At 45.5% G+C, this 13,359-nt stretch overlaps 1 protein-coding gene across 4 annotated transcripts in view; it reads right to left on the bottom strand.

The window, feature by feature from the left end:
* Positions 1 to 519: 519 nt before the first annotated feature.
* The window catches only part of C1QTNF9 (C1q and TNF related 9), a 24,143-nt gene continuing 11,303 nt past the window's right edge, over positions 520 to 13,359 (bottom strand). For all 4 annotated transcript variants that reach the window (XM_017852211.1, XM_017852229.1, XM_017852201.1 and 1 more), the window contains exons 2-4: positions 7,313 to 7,500; positions 4,487 to 4,549; positions 520 to 2,050 (exon numbers count right to left, since the gene is read on the bottom strand). In XM_017852211.1, coding sequence (XP_017707700.1) covers positions 1,278 to 2,050; positions 4,487 to 4,549; positions 7,313 to 7,478 — 1,002 coding nt within the window. In that variant the 5' untranslated portion in view covers positions 7,479 to 7,500 and the 3' untranslated portion in view covers positions 520 to 1,277. The remainder of the gene's footprint in view (positions 2,051 to 4,486; positions 4,550 to 7,312; positions 7,501 to 13,359) is intronic.

Genomic DNA, 13,359 nt, shown 5'->3' with positions numbered 1-13,359 from the left:
ACCTCTCAATCCCTGCTCTAAACAGGACACCTCAAATGCTGTTGGGAATTGGGCGATGACCGCTTTAGCTACTTCCTGCTGGATAGGGGCAAAGAAGAGGCCCTGCAGTTGTAGTGTCCTCCAGAGGGGAGCTCTCTAGGCCAGTGAAAAGGCCAGTGGGTCAGTCCAGGGGTCCTTGGTAGAAGTTGTTAGCTCTATCTCCCAAAAGAGATGCTGAAGTCCTAACCCTCGGTACCTGTACATGTGACCTTATTTGAAAATAAGGAGTTTGCAGAGATGATTAAGATGGGTCATACTAGATTAGGGAAGCTGTCCTTGTAAGAAGAGGAAAATTTGGCTGATACACAAGGAGGATAGCCACCTGAAGATGGAGGCGGGGACTGGAGTGATGCTGCCACCAGCTGCCAGAAGCTGGAAGCAGCAAGGCCGGATCCTCCTGTAGCCCCTTTGGAGGGAGCATGGCCCTGCTGCTATGGTGATCTCAAACTTCCAGCCTACAGAACAGAGAAAGTCCATTTCTGTTGTTTAAAGACTCCCACTTTGCGTACTTTATTTGGGCAATCCTAGAAAACAAATAGAGATTCACGCCTGGCAAATAATGATCAAACAATGATTTGTTGGATGGAATGGTGATTAAAACCTAGGTTAGAAAATGAGCAAAGTGGGAGGGAGCGCACCAGGACAAATGCTAATGCAGGCAGGGCTTAATACCTAGGTGAGGGGTTGATAGACGCAGCAAACCACCACAGCACATGTTTACTATATAACAAACCTGCACGTTCTGTATATGTATCCCAAAACTTAAAAATAATTTGTTAAAAAAAGACAAAATGAGCAGTGTCTACAGCTTTCTGGAGTGTGACAGCATCACCAACTTAAAGCTGTTACTAGTACTAAATGGAATAAACATTTCCCTTTACTTTCCCCTTAATGTCCTCAGAAACACAGATGAGGGATACATCTTCACATGACTCCTCAGAGCACTAAAACGATATCAAAACACTCTTCCCGCAAGAAACACACAGGCAGAGGATTCTTCAGATAATAGGAATAAGAAATGTGAAATAAATTAGAATAAACCATGCAGCTATTTTCAATATTTACTCCTGGAAAGATAGTAAGTTACACAGAATCAGTTTTGGGAATAACTTTTCCGGTTTCACCTTTTTATGATTATTGTAATAATTGGAGGAATTCGTAAAGTAAAACCGTCTGAAAAAGTTCATCACCAAGCTGATTCTGATGAATGGTGTGGCTGATTTATAAACTCTCCTCTGTCACGGGCTGCTGAACAGAAGGAACCCTGTGAAAGTTGTGTCATCGTCCTCATCAGCAAACAAGCCATTGAACCTCTCTCCTCCTGTCACCTGCAGCCACACCTCATCCCCGAGCTTCAGCGGCAGGACAATGCCACCAGAGGCCTGGTCCTCAGAGCTCATGTAAGCATCTTTGGTGTGCAGTATTTTTACTCCATTTTTGACCAAAGACACCTGAACATTCCTGGAGAAAACAGTGATGTGGTAGGTGAAGTAATAGACCCCAGCAATGTGGCACGTGAATTTCCCCGTTGCTATATCATAATGGTTGAATTCGTTATACAGGATCTTATCAAATTTAATGGGCACATCTGAAGAAGGAAATTTGCTCAGCACCGTGAGCCCCACAGTGAAAGCACTTTTTGGCAAGACGAGCGTCTCACCGATTTTCCCCTTCTCCCCTCGATCTCCTTTCCAGCCTCTTATTCCCCGGACTCCTGGCTCACCCTGGGGCCCCATGGGTCCAGCTTCTCCCTTGGGACCAGGCTTTCCAATAGGGCCCATGGAACCTGGTAAACCAGTTGGGCCCAAAGGCCCAATGTCACCCCTTGGCCCCTCAGGACCAGTGGGACCCATGTCACCCTTATTCCCCTTCTGCCCCTGAGGCCCAGTCTCTCCTCGGAGGCCTTTCTCTCCCATGGGCCCTGCAAGCCCCTTGGGGCCATGTTTTCCTGGGGATCCTCTTGAACCTTGATCACCTTTGATGCCTTTTGCTTCAACTTTTCCATCTGCTCCTAAATAGAGAAAGAGCAAACAAAGAGATGGTTTGTGAAAGATTCCCTTGTAGGCCGGGCGCGGTGGCTCAAGCCTGTAATCCCAGCACTTTGGGAGGCCGAGACGGGGGGATCACGAGGTCAGGAGATCAAGACCGTCCTGGCTAACACGGTGAAACCCCGGTCTCTACTAAAAATACAAAAAACTAGCTGGGCGAGGTGGCAGGTGCCTGTAGTCCCAGCTCCTCGGGAGGCTGAGGCAGGAGAATGGCGTAAACCCGGGAGGCGGAGCTTGCAGTGAGCTGAGATCCGACCACTGCACTCCAGCCTGAGTGACAGAGCGAGACTCCGTCTCAAAAAAAAAAAAAGATTCCCTTGTGAACAACTTTGGTTTTTCTATAATCGAGCTCACAAATGAAACAAAGTAATGCACAGGTTCAGTATATACCCAGAGGTTAAAATTCAATTACTCCATCTGGGTGTAGTGGCTCACACCTGTAATCCTAGCACCTTCAGAGACCGCGGCAGGAGGACTGCCTGAGGCCAAGAGTTCAAGACCAACCTGGCCAACACAGCAATACCCTGACTCTAAAACAATAAATAAAAAATAAAAATAAGAAAATAAATTTCAATTACTCCAGCCCAGCTCAGTGGCTCATGCTTGTAATCCTAGCACTTTGGGAGGCCAAAGTGGGCAGACTGCTTGAGTCCAGGAATTCAAGATCAGCCTAGGCAACATGGCAAAACCTCATGTCTGCAAAAAATACAAAAATTAGCCAGTCGCGGTGGCGCACAATTGTAGTCCCAGCTACTTGGGAGGCTGAGGTGGGAGGATCACTTGAGCCCAGGAGGTTGAGGCTGCAGTGAGCCGTGATCAAACCACTGCACTCCAGCCTGGGCAACAGAGTAAGACCCTGTCTCAAAAATAAATAAATAAATAAATGAAAGTCAGTTACTCCAATTACACACGTGTGTGCACATGGACACACACACACACATCTCAACAGACCTTTTGACTACTGTCTACTAAGTTAGTGTCAGGGTTCATGTTAGAAATGACAGCCCTATCATCTAAGTCTAACATACTGGCTATGAAATAATGTCAATCCATACAGAAAGCACTCTGCAGAGCAGAGACAGGCAGATTAACTGACACCCAACCCTAGTCATGTGACATCCTCTAAAAACCCCCTCCCTGGAGTGAACATAAAATAAAGCCTGCATTGAAGCATTCATTGCCCTCTCCTGCCCAACCCCAGCCCCAACCCATCCATCCCACCAGCAGTTCATCATCCACAGAAACTTTGCTGCTTCCTTGCACCCCCACCCATCCCAAAGAGCCGTGGTTCCAAGTGTGGACTCTGAGGTTAAATGCCAGGTCCCTACCGCATGTGCACACAGGACGTCAGATGAGCTAGTGATCCTCCGTGCCTCTGTTCCCTCACCTATGGAACCGGGGTGATAAAACTACCTAGTGTCTGGGGATGTTGCATTCGGTGAGTCAGTACATGAAAAGCATAAAGTGAAGATGACACGAGTTTGCCGCTATGACTACATCCCGAGAATCCATCAGGGACCAGTTCTAGTGCCACCTCCTCCATGCAGTGCTGCCAGATGCACCAAGTCAAAAACTCAGTCTCACTCCTCAGTGCTCATCCACTGCAAGGTTCAAGGTTCAGCAAACTACAGCCACAGGCCAAATTCAGCCTCCCTCCCACAAGCTAAACAAACATGGTTTACATGTTTTTTTTTGTTTTGCTGGGTTTTGTTTGTTGGTTGGTTTGAGACAGGGTCACCTGCTCTGTTACCCAAGCTGGAGTGCAGTGACAAGATCATGGCTCATAGCAGCCTCAACCTCCCAGGCTCAAGGGATCCTCCCACCTCAGCCTCCTGAACAGCTGGGACTACAGGCACATGCCACAATGCCCAGCTAATTTTTTTTTTTTTATTTGTATAGACAAAGTCTTACTATGTTGCCCAGGGTGGTCTGGAACTCCTAGGTTCAAGTGATTCTCCTACATGGGCCTCCCAAAGTGTTGGGATTACAGGTGTGAGCCATGGTGCTCGGCCATGGTTTGCATGTTTAAATGGTCACAAATAATATTCCACAATACATGGAAACCATGGGAAATTCCCATTTCAGTCTTCACACATACGGCGTCACTGGAACACACCATGCTTATTTATGGAGCATCTACATCTTCTTTTCGCTACAAGGGGAAGTTGAGTAGTGCTGACAGATCCGTATGGCCTGCGGAGTTGAGGATATTTCCTACCCAGCCCTCTACAAAGCCTGCCAATTTCTGCAGAATCCCCCGCTCTGGAGAGTAAGAACTGTGTTGCCTTTATTGTAAGATTATAATCAGCATGGAGGACTTGTCCATGGTAAACACTTAATAGTTATTGTTAAATACTCCACAGCTCAGAATTAGAGCACCATAAATAGGAACTTCTAACCTCGTTCTCCCTTCTCTCCACTTGTCCCATCCTTCCCTGGGCTGCCGGGACGTCCTGGTTCTCCTAGGTGGAAAAGAAGAAAACAGGCATGAGTTGAAATTCCGTTTCTGATTTTCTGGCCATTGGTCTCCATCAGCCATATATGTTGGAGAGTCTGGGAGTGACCCCCACCGTGAGGGGTGCTCTGTCCTCCACACGAGTGCAGGTGGAGAGAGGCAGGCATGAGCGGGCATCTGGGGTGCTGAGCTCTGTGGGATAAGCCATCTAAGAAATGAACTGAGTGACTTCCCAAGCGCCCATCTCCAGGATGTGCCTAGAGCGCACAGCAAGACAGGACGAGGAGGGAGTGTGTGCAATGGGGACTGACTGTCACAATTGATTGTGTTCCTCTCCTGTGACAAGGACTTGGGATGTGGTCTGAATGTTGGAGGTGTGAGTAGGTTTCCTCATTCTGTTTCTCTTCCATTACTCTTGAGGAGAGTGGAACGGAAGATTTACTAGCCTCCTATGAAAACACAGATGACTATGGTTATGTGACACTATCCCAAGATAGAAAACAGAGTTCTGGAAAAATCTCTCCAGTGCCTTAGACTGGGGGAAATGCCACCAATCAAGCTGGCAGAGAACATCAAGTGAGTGAGGCTCTGCTGACCACACTCAAGTCCTTGTGCTCAGAACAGGCCTCCCGAGCCCAAGGTTGGCGTGCTATCCGTCAGCAGGTTGAAGATGGCTCCAGCCATGGCAGTAGAGTGCTCACTGGGTCATGGCTCACCCCAGATTCTGGCTTCTCACAAAGCAGCAGAAACTCCCATACTTCAGTCCCACTGACCCGACTGAGGGGCGACAGGAACAGGCTGGGCCGGCTTGCAGGTCCCGAGACAGGACTGACACAGGCAGACTTATTTCTATCACAGTATCTGTTCTCCTGGGACATCAGTGCTCTTGAGTGGGGCCTTGGTCAGTGTGGGGCCTCTGAATGGAGGGGGCTCATCCCTACATTTGCCTCTCCCTGCGCTCCCCTCCCCTCCCCTCCCCTGGCTGCTCCCCTGTGTCTTCTTCTCCTCCCCTCCACTGGCTGCTCCCCTGTGTCTTCTTCTCCTCCCCTCCACTGGCTGCTCCCCTGTGTCTTCCTCTCCTCCCCTCCACTGGCTGCTCCCCTGTGTCTTCCTCTCCTCCCCTCTTTTTACTTCCTGCTTGGCTCTCATTTCTCCCGTTCTCTAGAGCAGTGGCCTCAGAGCTTTTATGATCATGCAACCACAACTCACAAAGCATGAACACAGACCCCAATCAGTAGACACTTATGTGTTCCTAAATTATGCACAGGTAGTATATGAAAAAATATGTTTATTATAAAACATACACAAAAATATACTTTAAGATGATAAGATAAAAATGAAGTAAAATGTTAGTGTGAGCAATGTGAATGAATATCCTTCTAAGAAATAATATATATTATACATAATACCTATGAACTACATAGAAAAAACAGATATATAATTTGCTTCTAAGAAGTATGTAAAACTTGACAGAATGGACATTGTTGAGCAAAGAGGAGAAAAATTAGACAGGGAAGAGGTGGAGAAATTTGGTATTGAATATAGGAGTGTTTGTCTTAGTCCTCTATTTTTTATCTATCACCTATTTATCTCCTTTTATGTGTAATATTTTATAACAAAAATAAAAAAATGAAAATCCTACATATTCATGCATATTCATATGCGCACACATACACACACACACACCCCACTGTGGTCCCAGTGTGGGGGCAGAAGACCTGATTTCATTAAGGGTAAGGTTTTGCTATTCATTTGGACTGGGCTGTTTGCTACCCGGGCACTGGAGTAGTGTCAGTGAGCTGGAGATGGGAGCCAGGAGAAGGCACCCCACAGAGCAGATGTGCAGGATGGTGGTTCCAAAGAAATAAAGTTGCTTCCTGGGGACCCTTGGCTTCATCCAGCCCACTCAAAAAACCATCAGGCCACCAAATGCCATAAGTGGAGACATGTTAGAAACAAAAACTTGTCTTTAAAAAGGTCCATAGAAGCTTTGACATTTTCTTTGTTATGCCACTGAACTGTGCCCTTAACCCAGATGGAGCATTCTGCATACGTCTTAGATACGTGATCCTATGGTCAAGACCAGGGCTCAAGAATGGTACCTCATTCAGAAACCAAGTCTCTTGGTTGTTGTTATGGAAACCACTCAGACTTCCCGGCTTTGGCAAATCTCCCTCCCAGAGGCTGGATCCTGTCCCCAGATCCCCAGACCCTGGGACAGGGTCCCAACCTAGGTCATAGACGCATAGGCAGCAGCTCTATGGCTTCAGATTCTTGTCTCCTTTTGTGTCATCTGTCACTCCACATCTCCTGCTTCATGGCATGATGCAGTATTAGCTCTCACCTGCACTGCAGCTGGGTGCTTGCTGCCAAGTAATTCATGATCAGATTCTACTGGCCTCGTGTTGCCAAAAATCCATCATAGCTGTCACCTGAGGAGGGAGGATCCATGACATCATATACTACTGAAAATGTTCTGCGGTGTCAGAGATGAGAGAACCCAGGAGGGTAGAGGTCATTGCGATCTCACCCTGTGCTCTCCACCAGCACTGGGCACAGAGTCTGGCATGGAGCAGACCCCGTGAGTGCTGCTGGGCAGAGGGGTGGATGGATGGATGGGGTCAGGCCCCAGTGAGTGTTGCTGGGTGGGTGGGTGGATGGATGGATGGGGTGTGAGTGGGTAGGTGAAAAGCCACACAGATGATGAGTGAATGAGATGAAAAGAATGAAGAGAGAAGTTGAAAGGCAGCCGAAGCCACCAGGTGAGTACCTGCATCCCCTTTGTCACCCTTCGCTCCGTCTCGTCCATCTCTTCCAGGCAGACCATTGTGACCGGGGTTCCCAGGGATGCCAGGGTGCCCTTGCCTGCACGTGTTCTGTGAGCTTATGTTCCCTGTGCAGATTTCAATGGCAAGCAGAAACCACCAGATCCTCATGGTTCAGATGACAGACTCTGAACTGAAAGAGGGAAACAGAAAACCAAAGGAGAAACCTTTGTTGCTGAGGCCCAGGACACAGCCTCTGTCCCATGCCATGGGAAATAGGTGAGCTGTCCCCTGCCCCAGAGCCACACCTGGACAGACTTGGACAGAAGGCTCAGGGCAGGGGAGCAAGCTGGTTATAACCAGAATGACATTGTCCTTGGAAGGTAACTACTGGGAGCAAGCCCCCAAAATCTGGCCATAAACTGGCCCCAAAACTGGCCATCAACAAAATCTCTGCGGCACTGTGACATGTCCATAATGGCCCTAATGCTCAAGCTGGAAGGTTGTGGGTTTACCTGAATGAGGGCAAGGAACACCTGGCCCGCCCAGGGCAGAAAACCGCTTAAAGGCATTCTTAAGCCACAAACAAAAGCATAAGCGATCTGTGTATTTTAGGGTGTGTTCCTGCTGCAGTTAACAAGCCCAACCTATTCATTTAATTCGGCCCATGCCTTCATTTCCCACAAGGGATACTTTTAGATAATTTAATATCTATAGAAACAATGCTAATGACTGGTTTGCTATTAATAAATATGTGGGTAAATCTCTGCTCGGGGCTCTCAGCTCTGAAGGCTGTGAGACCCCTGACTCCCCACTTCACACCTCTATATTTCTGTGTCTGTGTCTTTAATTCCTCTAGCGCCTCTGGGTGAGGGTCTCCCCGACCGAGCTGGTCTTGGCAAGTGGCGTCCATTCGTGGGGGCTCGAATCCAGGTAGAAGGGTTGCCAGAGCGATGGTTGGAACGGAAAACTAGCTGGAGGACACCCGAGTACCCTTAAAGCAATCCCCATGGTGGGTAAGAAGGGGAGCTCGGAAGCGTCAGGGTAACAATGGGACAGGTTTGGGGTCTGGTTCATTTCACCTTGGAACTTTTTCACACTGGTAATGAAGGGAAACAAGAGTATAGCGAAGTAACAGAAGAGGTTGCAGAGCATGTTTATTTGCTAACTAAAACTAAAACAGCAAAGGAAGGAGAGGTTCATCCCTACCCTTCTGCACCCCCTCATTATTTTGACGAAAGTGACCCCCCAGATCTTTCTTTTCTGGACAACATTGGGCGAAAAGTAGTTGCCCCAGTGACTGTTCGAGCAGCGCCTCAAGTGACCACTCTTAGTTCTATTCAGGCAGGAATTCAGCAAGCTAGACGAGAGGGTGATTTAGAGGCTTGGCAGTTCCCTGTTAGAAGACGTGCCCCAGAACAAGAGGGAAATATTACAGCTACATTTGAGCCTTCTCCTTTTAAATTACTCAAAGAATGAAAACAAGCAATAAATGAGTATGGACCAGGTTCTCCTTTTGTACTGGGACTGTTAAAGAATGTTACTGTTTCCAGTCGGGTGATTCCTACTGACTGGGACGCTCTTACTTGAGCTTGTCTAACTCCTGCTCAGTTCCTATAGTTTAAAACTTGGTGGGCAGATGAAGCTTCCATTCAGGCTGCTCACAATGCCCAGGCCCAAACTCCCATTAATATAACTGCAGACCAACTTTTGGGGTTGGCAGCTGGGCTGGTTTAGATGCACAACTGGTCACGCAGGATGAGGCCATAGAACAGCTTAGAGGAGTGTGCATTAGAGCTTGGGAAAAAACCACTTCAGGTGGGGAACAATACCCTTCCTTTAGTGTTATAAAACAGGGACAAAGAGAACCATATGTTGATTTTATAGATCGGTTACAGGAGTCTCTTAAAAAGATGATGCAGATTTGGCTGCTCAGGATATAGTGTTGCAGTTATTAGCTTTCAACAATGCTAATCCCGATGGCCAGGCTGCTCTGCGACCTATCAGAGGGAAAGCACATTTAGTTGATTATATCAAGGCCTGTGATGGTATCGGAGGTAATCTGCATAAAGCTACCTTGTTGGCACAGGCAATGGCAGGACTGAGAGTGAATAAAGGAAATACTCCATTTCCTGGAGCTCGTTTTAGCTGTGGGAAGCATGGTCATACTAAAAAAGAACGCAGAAAAAATCAGCGAGTCAGGCCGCCAGATAGGGGAAAAAAGAAAACTGCTGATCTTGAAATATGTCCAAAATGTAAAAAAGGAAAACACTGGGCTAGTCAGTGTCACTCTACATTTGATAAAGAAGGGAACCCGATTTTGGGAAACGCCATGAAGGGCCCGTCCCGGGCCCCGTTCTAAACCAGGGCATTTCCAGCTCAGGCCATTCCCTCATCCCTGTACAATGTCTGTCCCCCGCCACAGCCGGTAGTGCCACAGTAGATTTATGCTGCACAAAAGCTGTAAGCCTTCTGCCTGGGGAACCCCTGCAAAAGGTCCCAACAGGAGTCTGTGGACCCTTGCCAGCAGGGACAACAGGATTACTTTTAGGTAGGTCTAGTGTAAGTTTAAAAGGCGTACAAATACATACAGGAGTCATTGATTCAGATTACAATGGGGAAATTCAAATTGTTATATCCACGTCTATTCCCTGGAAAGCAGAGCCAGGAGAGCGCATAGCACAGCTCCTGATTGTGCCGTATGTGGGAATGGGAAAAAGTGAAATTAAACGAACAGGAGGATTTGGAAGCACAAATAAACAAGGCAAAGCAGCTTATTGGGTAAATCAAATTACTGATAAACGTCCTACCTGTGAAATAACTATTCAAGGAAAGAAATTTAAAGGTTTGGTAGATGCAGGAGCGGACATTTCAATCATTTCTCTACAGCACGGGCCGTCCCCGTGGCCAGTTCAACCCGCTCAATTTAACATAGTTGGAGTCAGTAAAGCCCCTGAAGTATATCAAAGTAGTTATATTTTGCATTGTGAGGGGCCTGAAGGACAACCTGGGACTATTCAACCAATTATAACTTCTGTACCTATAAATTTATGGGGAAGATATTTATTGTAACAATGGAGAGCACACGTTCTAATTCCAGAACAATTACATAGCTCTCAAAGTCAACATACAATGCATGAAATGGGATATGTCCCTATGGGACTAGAAAAAAAATTTGCAAGGTTTGAAAGAACTGCTTCAAGCGGAAAAACAAAGTTCCTGCCAAAGATTAGGAAATAATTTTTGATGGTGGCCATTGTTAAGCCTCCAGAACCTATACCTTTAAAATGCGTAACAGATAAGCCAATTGGGATAGAACAATGGCCGCTATGGAAAGAGAAACTGGAGGCAGCTGTAGATAAATTAGTTGCTGAACAATTAGAAAATGGGCACATAGCTCCAACATTTTCCCCTTGGAATTATCCAGTTTTAATAATTATGAAAAAATGCAGGAAAATGGAGAATGTTAACTGACTTAAGAGCCATCAATTCAGTTATACAATCTATGGGAGCATTACAGCCAGGATTGCCTTCTCCAGCTATAATTCCAAAAAATTGGCCTTTAATAGTCATAGATTTAAAAGATTGTTTCTTTACTACCCCTTTAGCTGAGCAAGACTGTGAACGGTTTGCATTTACAATTCCTGCAGTAAAGGACCTGCAACCTGCTAAGCGTTATCATTGCAAAGTGTTGCCACAGGGCATGTTAAACAGTCCGACTATTTGCCAGCCGTATGTGGGGCAAGCAATTGAACCTACTCGTAAAAAATTTTCACAGTGTTACATTATTCACTATATGGATGATATACTTTGTGTTGCTCCCACTTGAGAAATATGACTCCAATGTTATGATCACCTGCAAAATTCAATTTCTCGCACTGGTTTAATTATAGCTGCTGACAAAATTCAGACTACTACTCCCTACTCCTACTGGGGGACCTTAGTAAATGACACTACTATTGTGCTACAGAAAGTAACCATACATAGGGATAAATTAAAAACATTAAATGATTTTCAAAATTACTAGGGGACATTAATTGGATACGACCTGCTCTAGGCATTCCTACCTATGCCATGAGTAATCTGTTTTCTATCCTTAGAGGAAATCCTAGTCTCACTAGCCCTCCGCAATTAACAAAGGAGGCTGAGGTCAAGTTACAGCTGATTAAAAAGCAAGTCCATAAGGCTCAGATAAATAGAATAGATCCAGAGAAGACTCTAGATTTGCTAATTCTTTCAACTCAGCATTCACCTACTGGTGTTACTGTCCAAGAACAGGACTTAGTAGAGTGGCTTTTTCTTTCACATACTAATTCACGGACTCTAACTCCTTATTTAGATCAAATCGCTACTATGATAGGGATTGGGAGTACTCGGTTTATTAAATTACATGGATATGATCCTGGAAAAATTATTGTCCCTCTCACGAAGGCACAAATACGGCAAGCTTTTATAAATAGTCTTACTTGGCAAACCCATTTAGCTGACTTTGTGGGTATTCTCGATAATCATTTTCCTAAAACAAAGCTGTTTCAGTTTGAAATTAACTAATTGGATTCTCCCTAAAATAACTAAATTTAAACCAACTGAAGGTGCCGAGAATGTTTTTACAGATGGGTCTAGTAATGGTAAAACTTATTCTGGCTAAAAAAGTAGTTTTCCAGACGCCCTCTACTTCAGCTCAAAAAGCAGAGCTTGTAGCTGTAATTGAGGTATCAACTGCTTTTGATATGCCTATTAATGTGATTTCTGATTCTTCATACGTGGTTCATTCCACACAGTTAATTGAAAATGCTCAGTTACGATTTCATACAGAACAACAACTGATTACAAAAACAAAAAAGGAGGAGAAATAGGGATTACAGTACAGTCCATACGCAATTGAATCTAGCATCATTTGTTGAAAAGATCCAATAACAAGATGTTGGGAAATAGGTAAAATAATAACTTGGGGTAGAGATTATGCTTGTATTTCTCCAGGACAAAATCAACAGCCGATTTGGATACCATGAAGACACCTGAAACATTATCATGAGCCAGATGATGCTGAGGAGGACCCCAACTGTGATGAGCAACACCCATCGAGCACAGCCACCCACCTGGAGACAGATCAAGAAGCTGTCACAGATGGCGGAAGAAAACCTGAGTAAAGTGGGACAACCAGTCACAATGAATAATTTAATGGTAGCTATGATAGCGGTGATCACCACTGCTGTGAATATTCCTTCAATAAGGGCTGGTAATAATGCCTGGATGCAATCACTGTGATGCAGTTACACACGTGTTCTGATCTCAGTATTTACCATAATAAATCTGCTCCTATAATTGAGGCATACTGCCCTTAAAACCTATTTGTAAACAGGATTGGACCCAGTTAGCAAAAATGAACGTGCTTGTTTAGGAAGACTGCTTTGCAGAACAGGCAGAGGTGCAGAATAAATGATTCCTATGGAATCATTATTCATCGGTCCCCTAAGAGGATGTTTAGCTTGAATTGCACCTCTCAGTCTGTGTGCCACAGCCACACTATGTTCAGATGAGCTGAACAAAATGGTCAGATGGTAGAAATGCTTAGAAGTACAGCAAAGTTCCTATTATCTGGAACCATGGTGGTGTAGTGGCACCTCAACCTCAAATGGTATGGCCCGCTCTAGGAGCTAAACATAAGGATTTGTGGAAACTATTAAATGCTCTTAATAAGATCAAAATTTGGGAAACAATAAAAAGCATCTAGAAAAGATGGAAGAAAGGGTATCAGTGATTGAAGATCAAATGAATGAAATGAAGCAAGAAGAGAAGTTTAGAGAAAAAAGAGTAAAAAGAAACAAACAAAGCCTCACAGAAACATGGGACGATGTGAAAAGACCAATCTACGTCTGACTGGGGTGCCTGAAAGTGAGGGGGAGAATGGGACCAAGTTGGAAAACATGTCAGGGTATCATCCAGGAGAACTTCCCCAACCTAGCGAGGCAGGCCAACATTCAAATTCAGGAAATACAGAGAACGCCACAAAGATACTCCTCCAGAAGAGCAACTCCAAGACACATAATCC

This window comes from Rhinopithecus bieti, unplaced genomic scaffold (assembly GCF_001698545.2).
Source record: "Rhinopithecus bieti isolate Rb0 unplaced genomic scaffold, ASM169854v2 scaffold_2247, whole genome shotgun sequence".
Classification (NCBI taxonomy): Eukaryota; Metazoa; Chordata; class Mammalia; order Primates; family Cercopithecidae; genus Rhinopithecus; species Rhinopithecus bieti.
The sequence above is the reverse complement of the archived record's forward strand: the minus strand, read 5'-3'. Positions and strand labels throughout refer to the sequence as shown.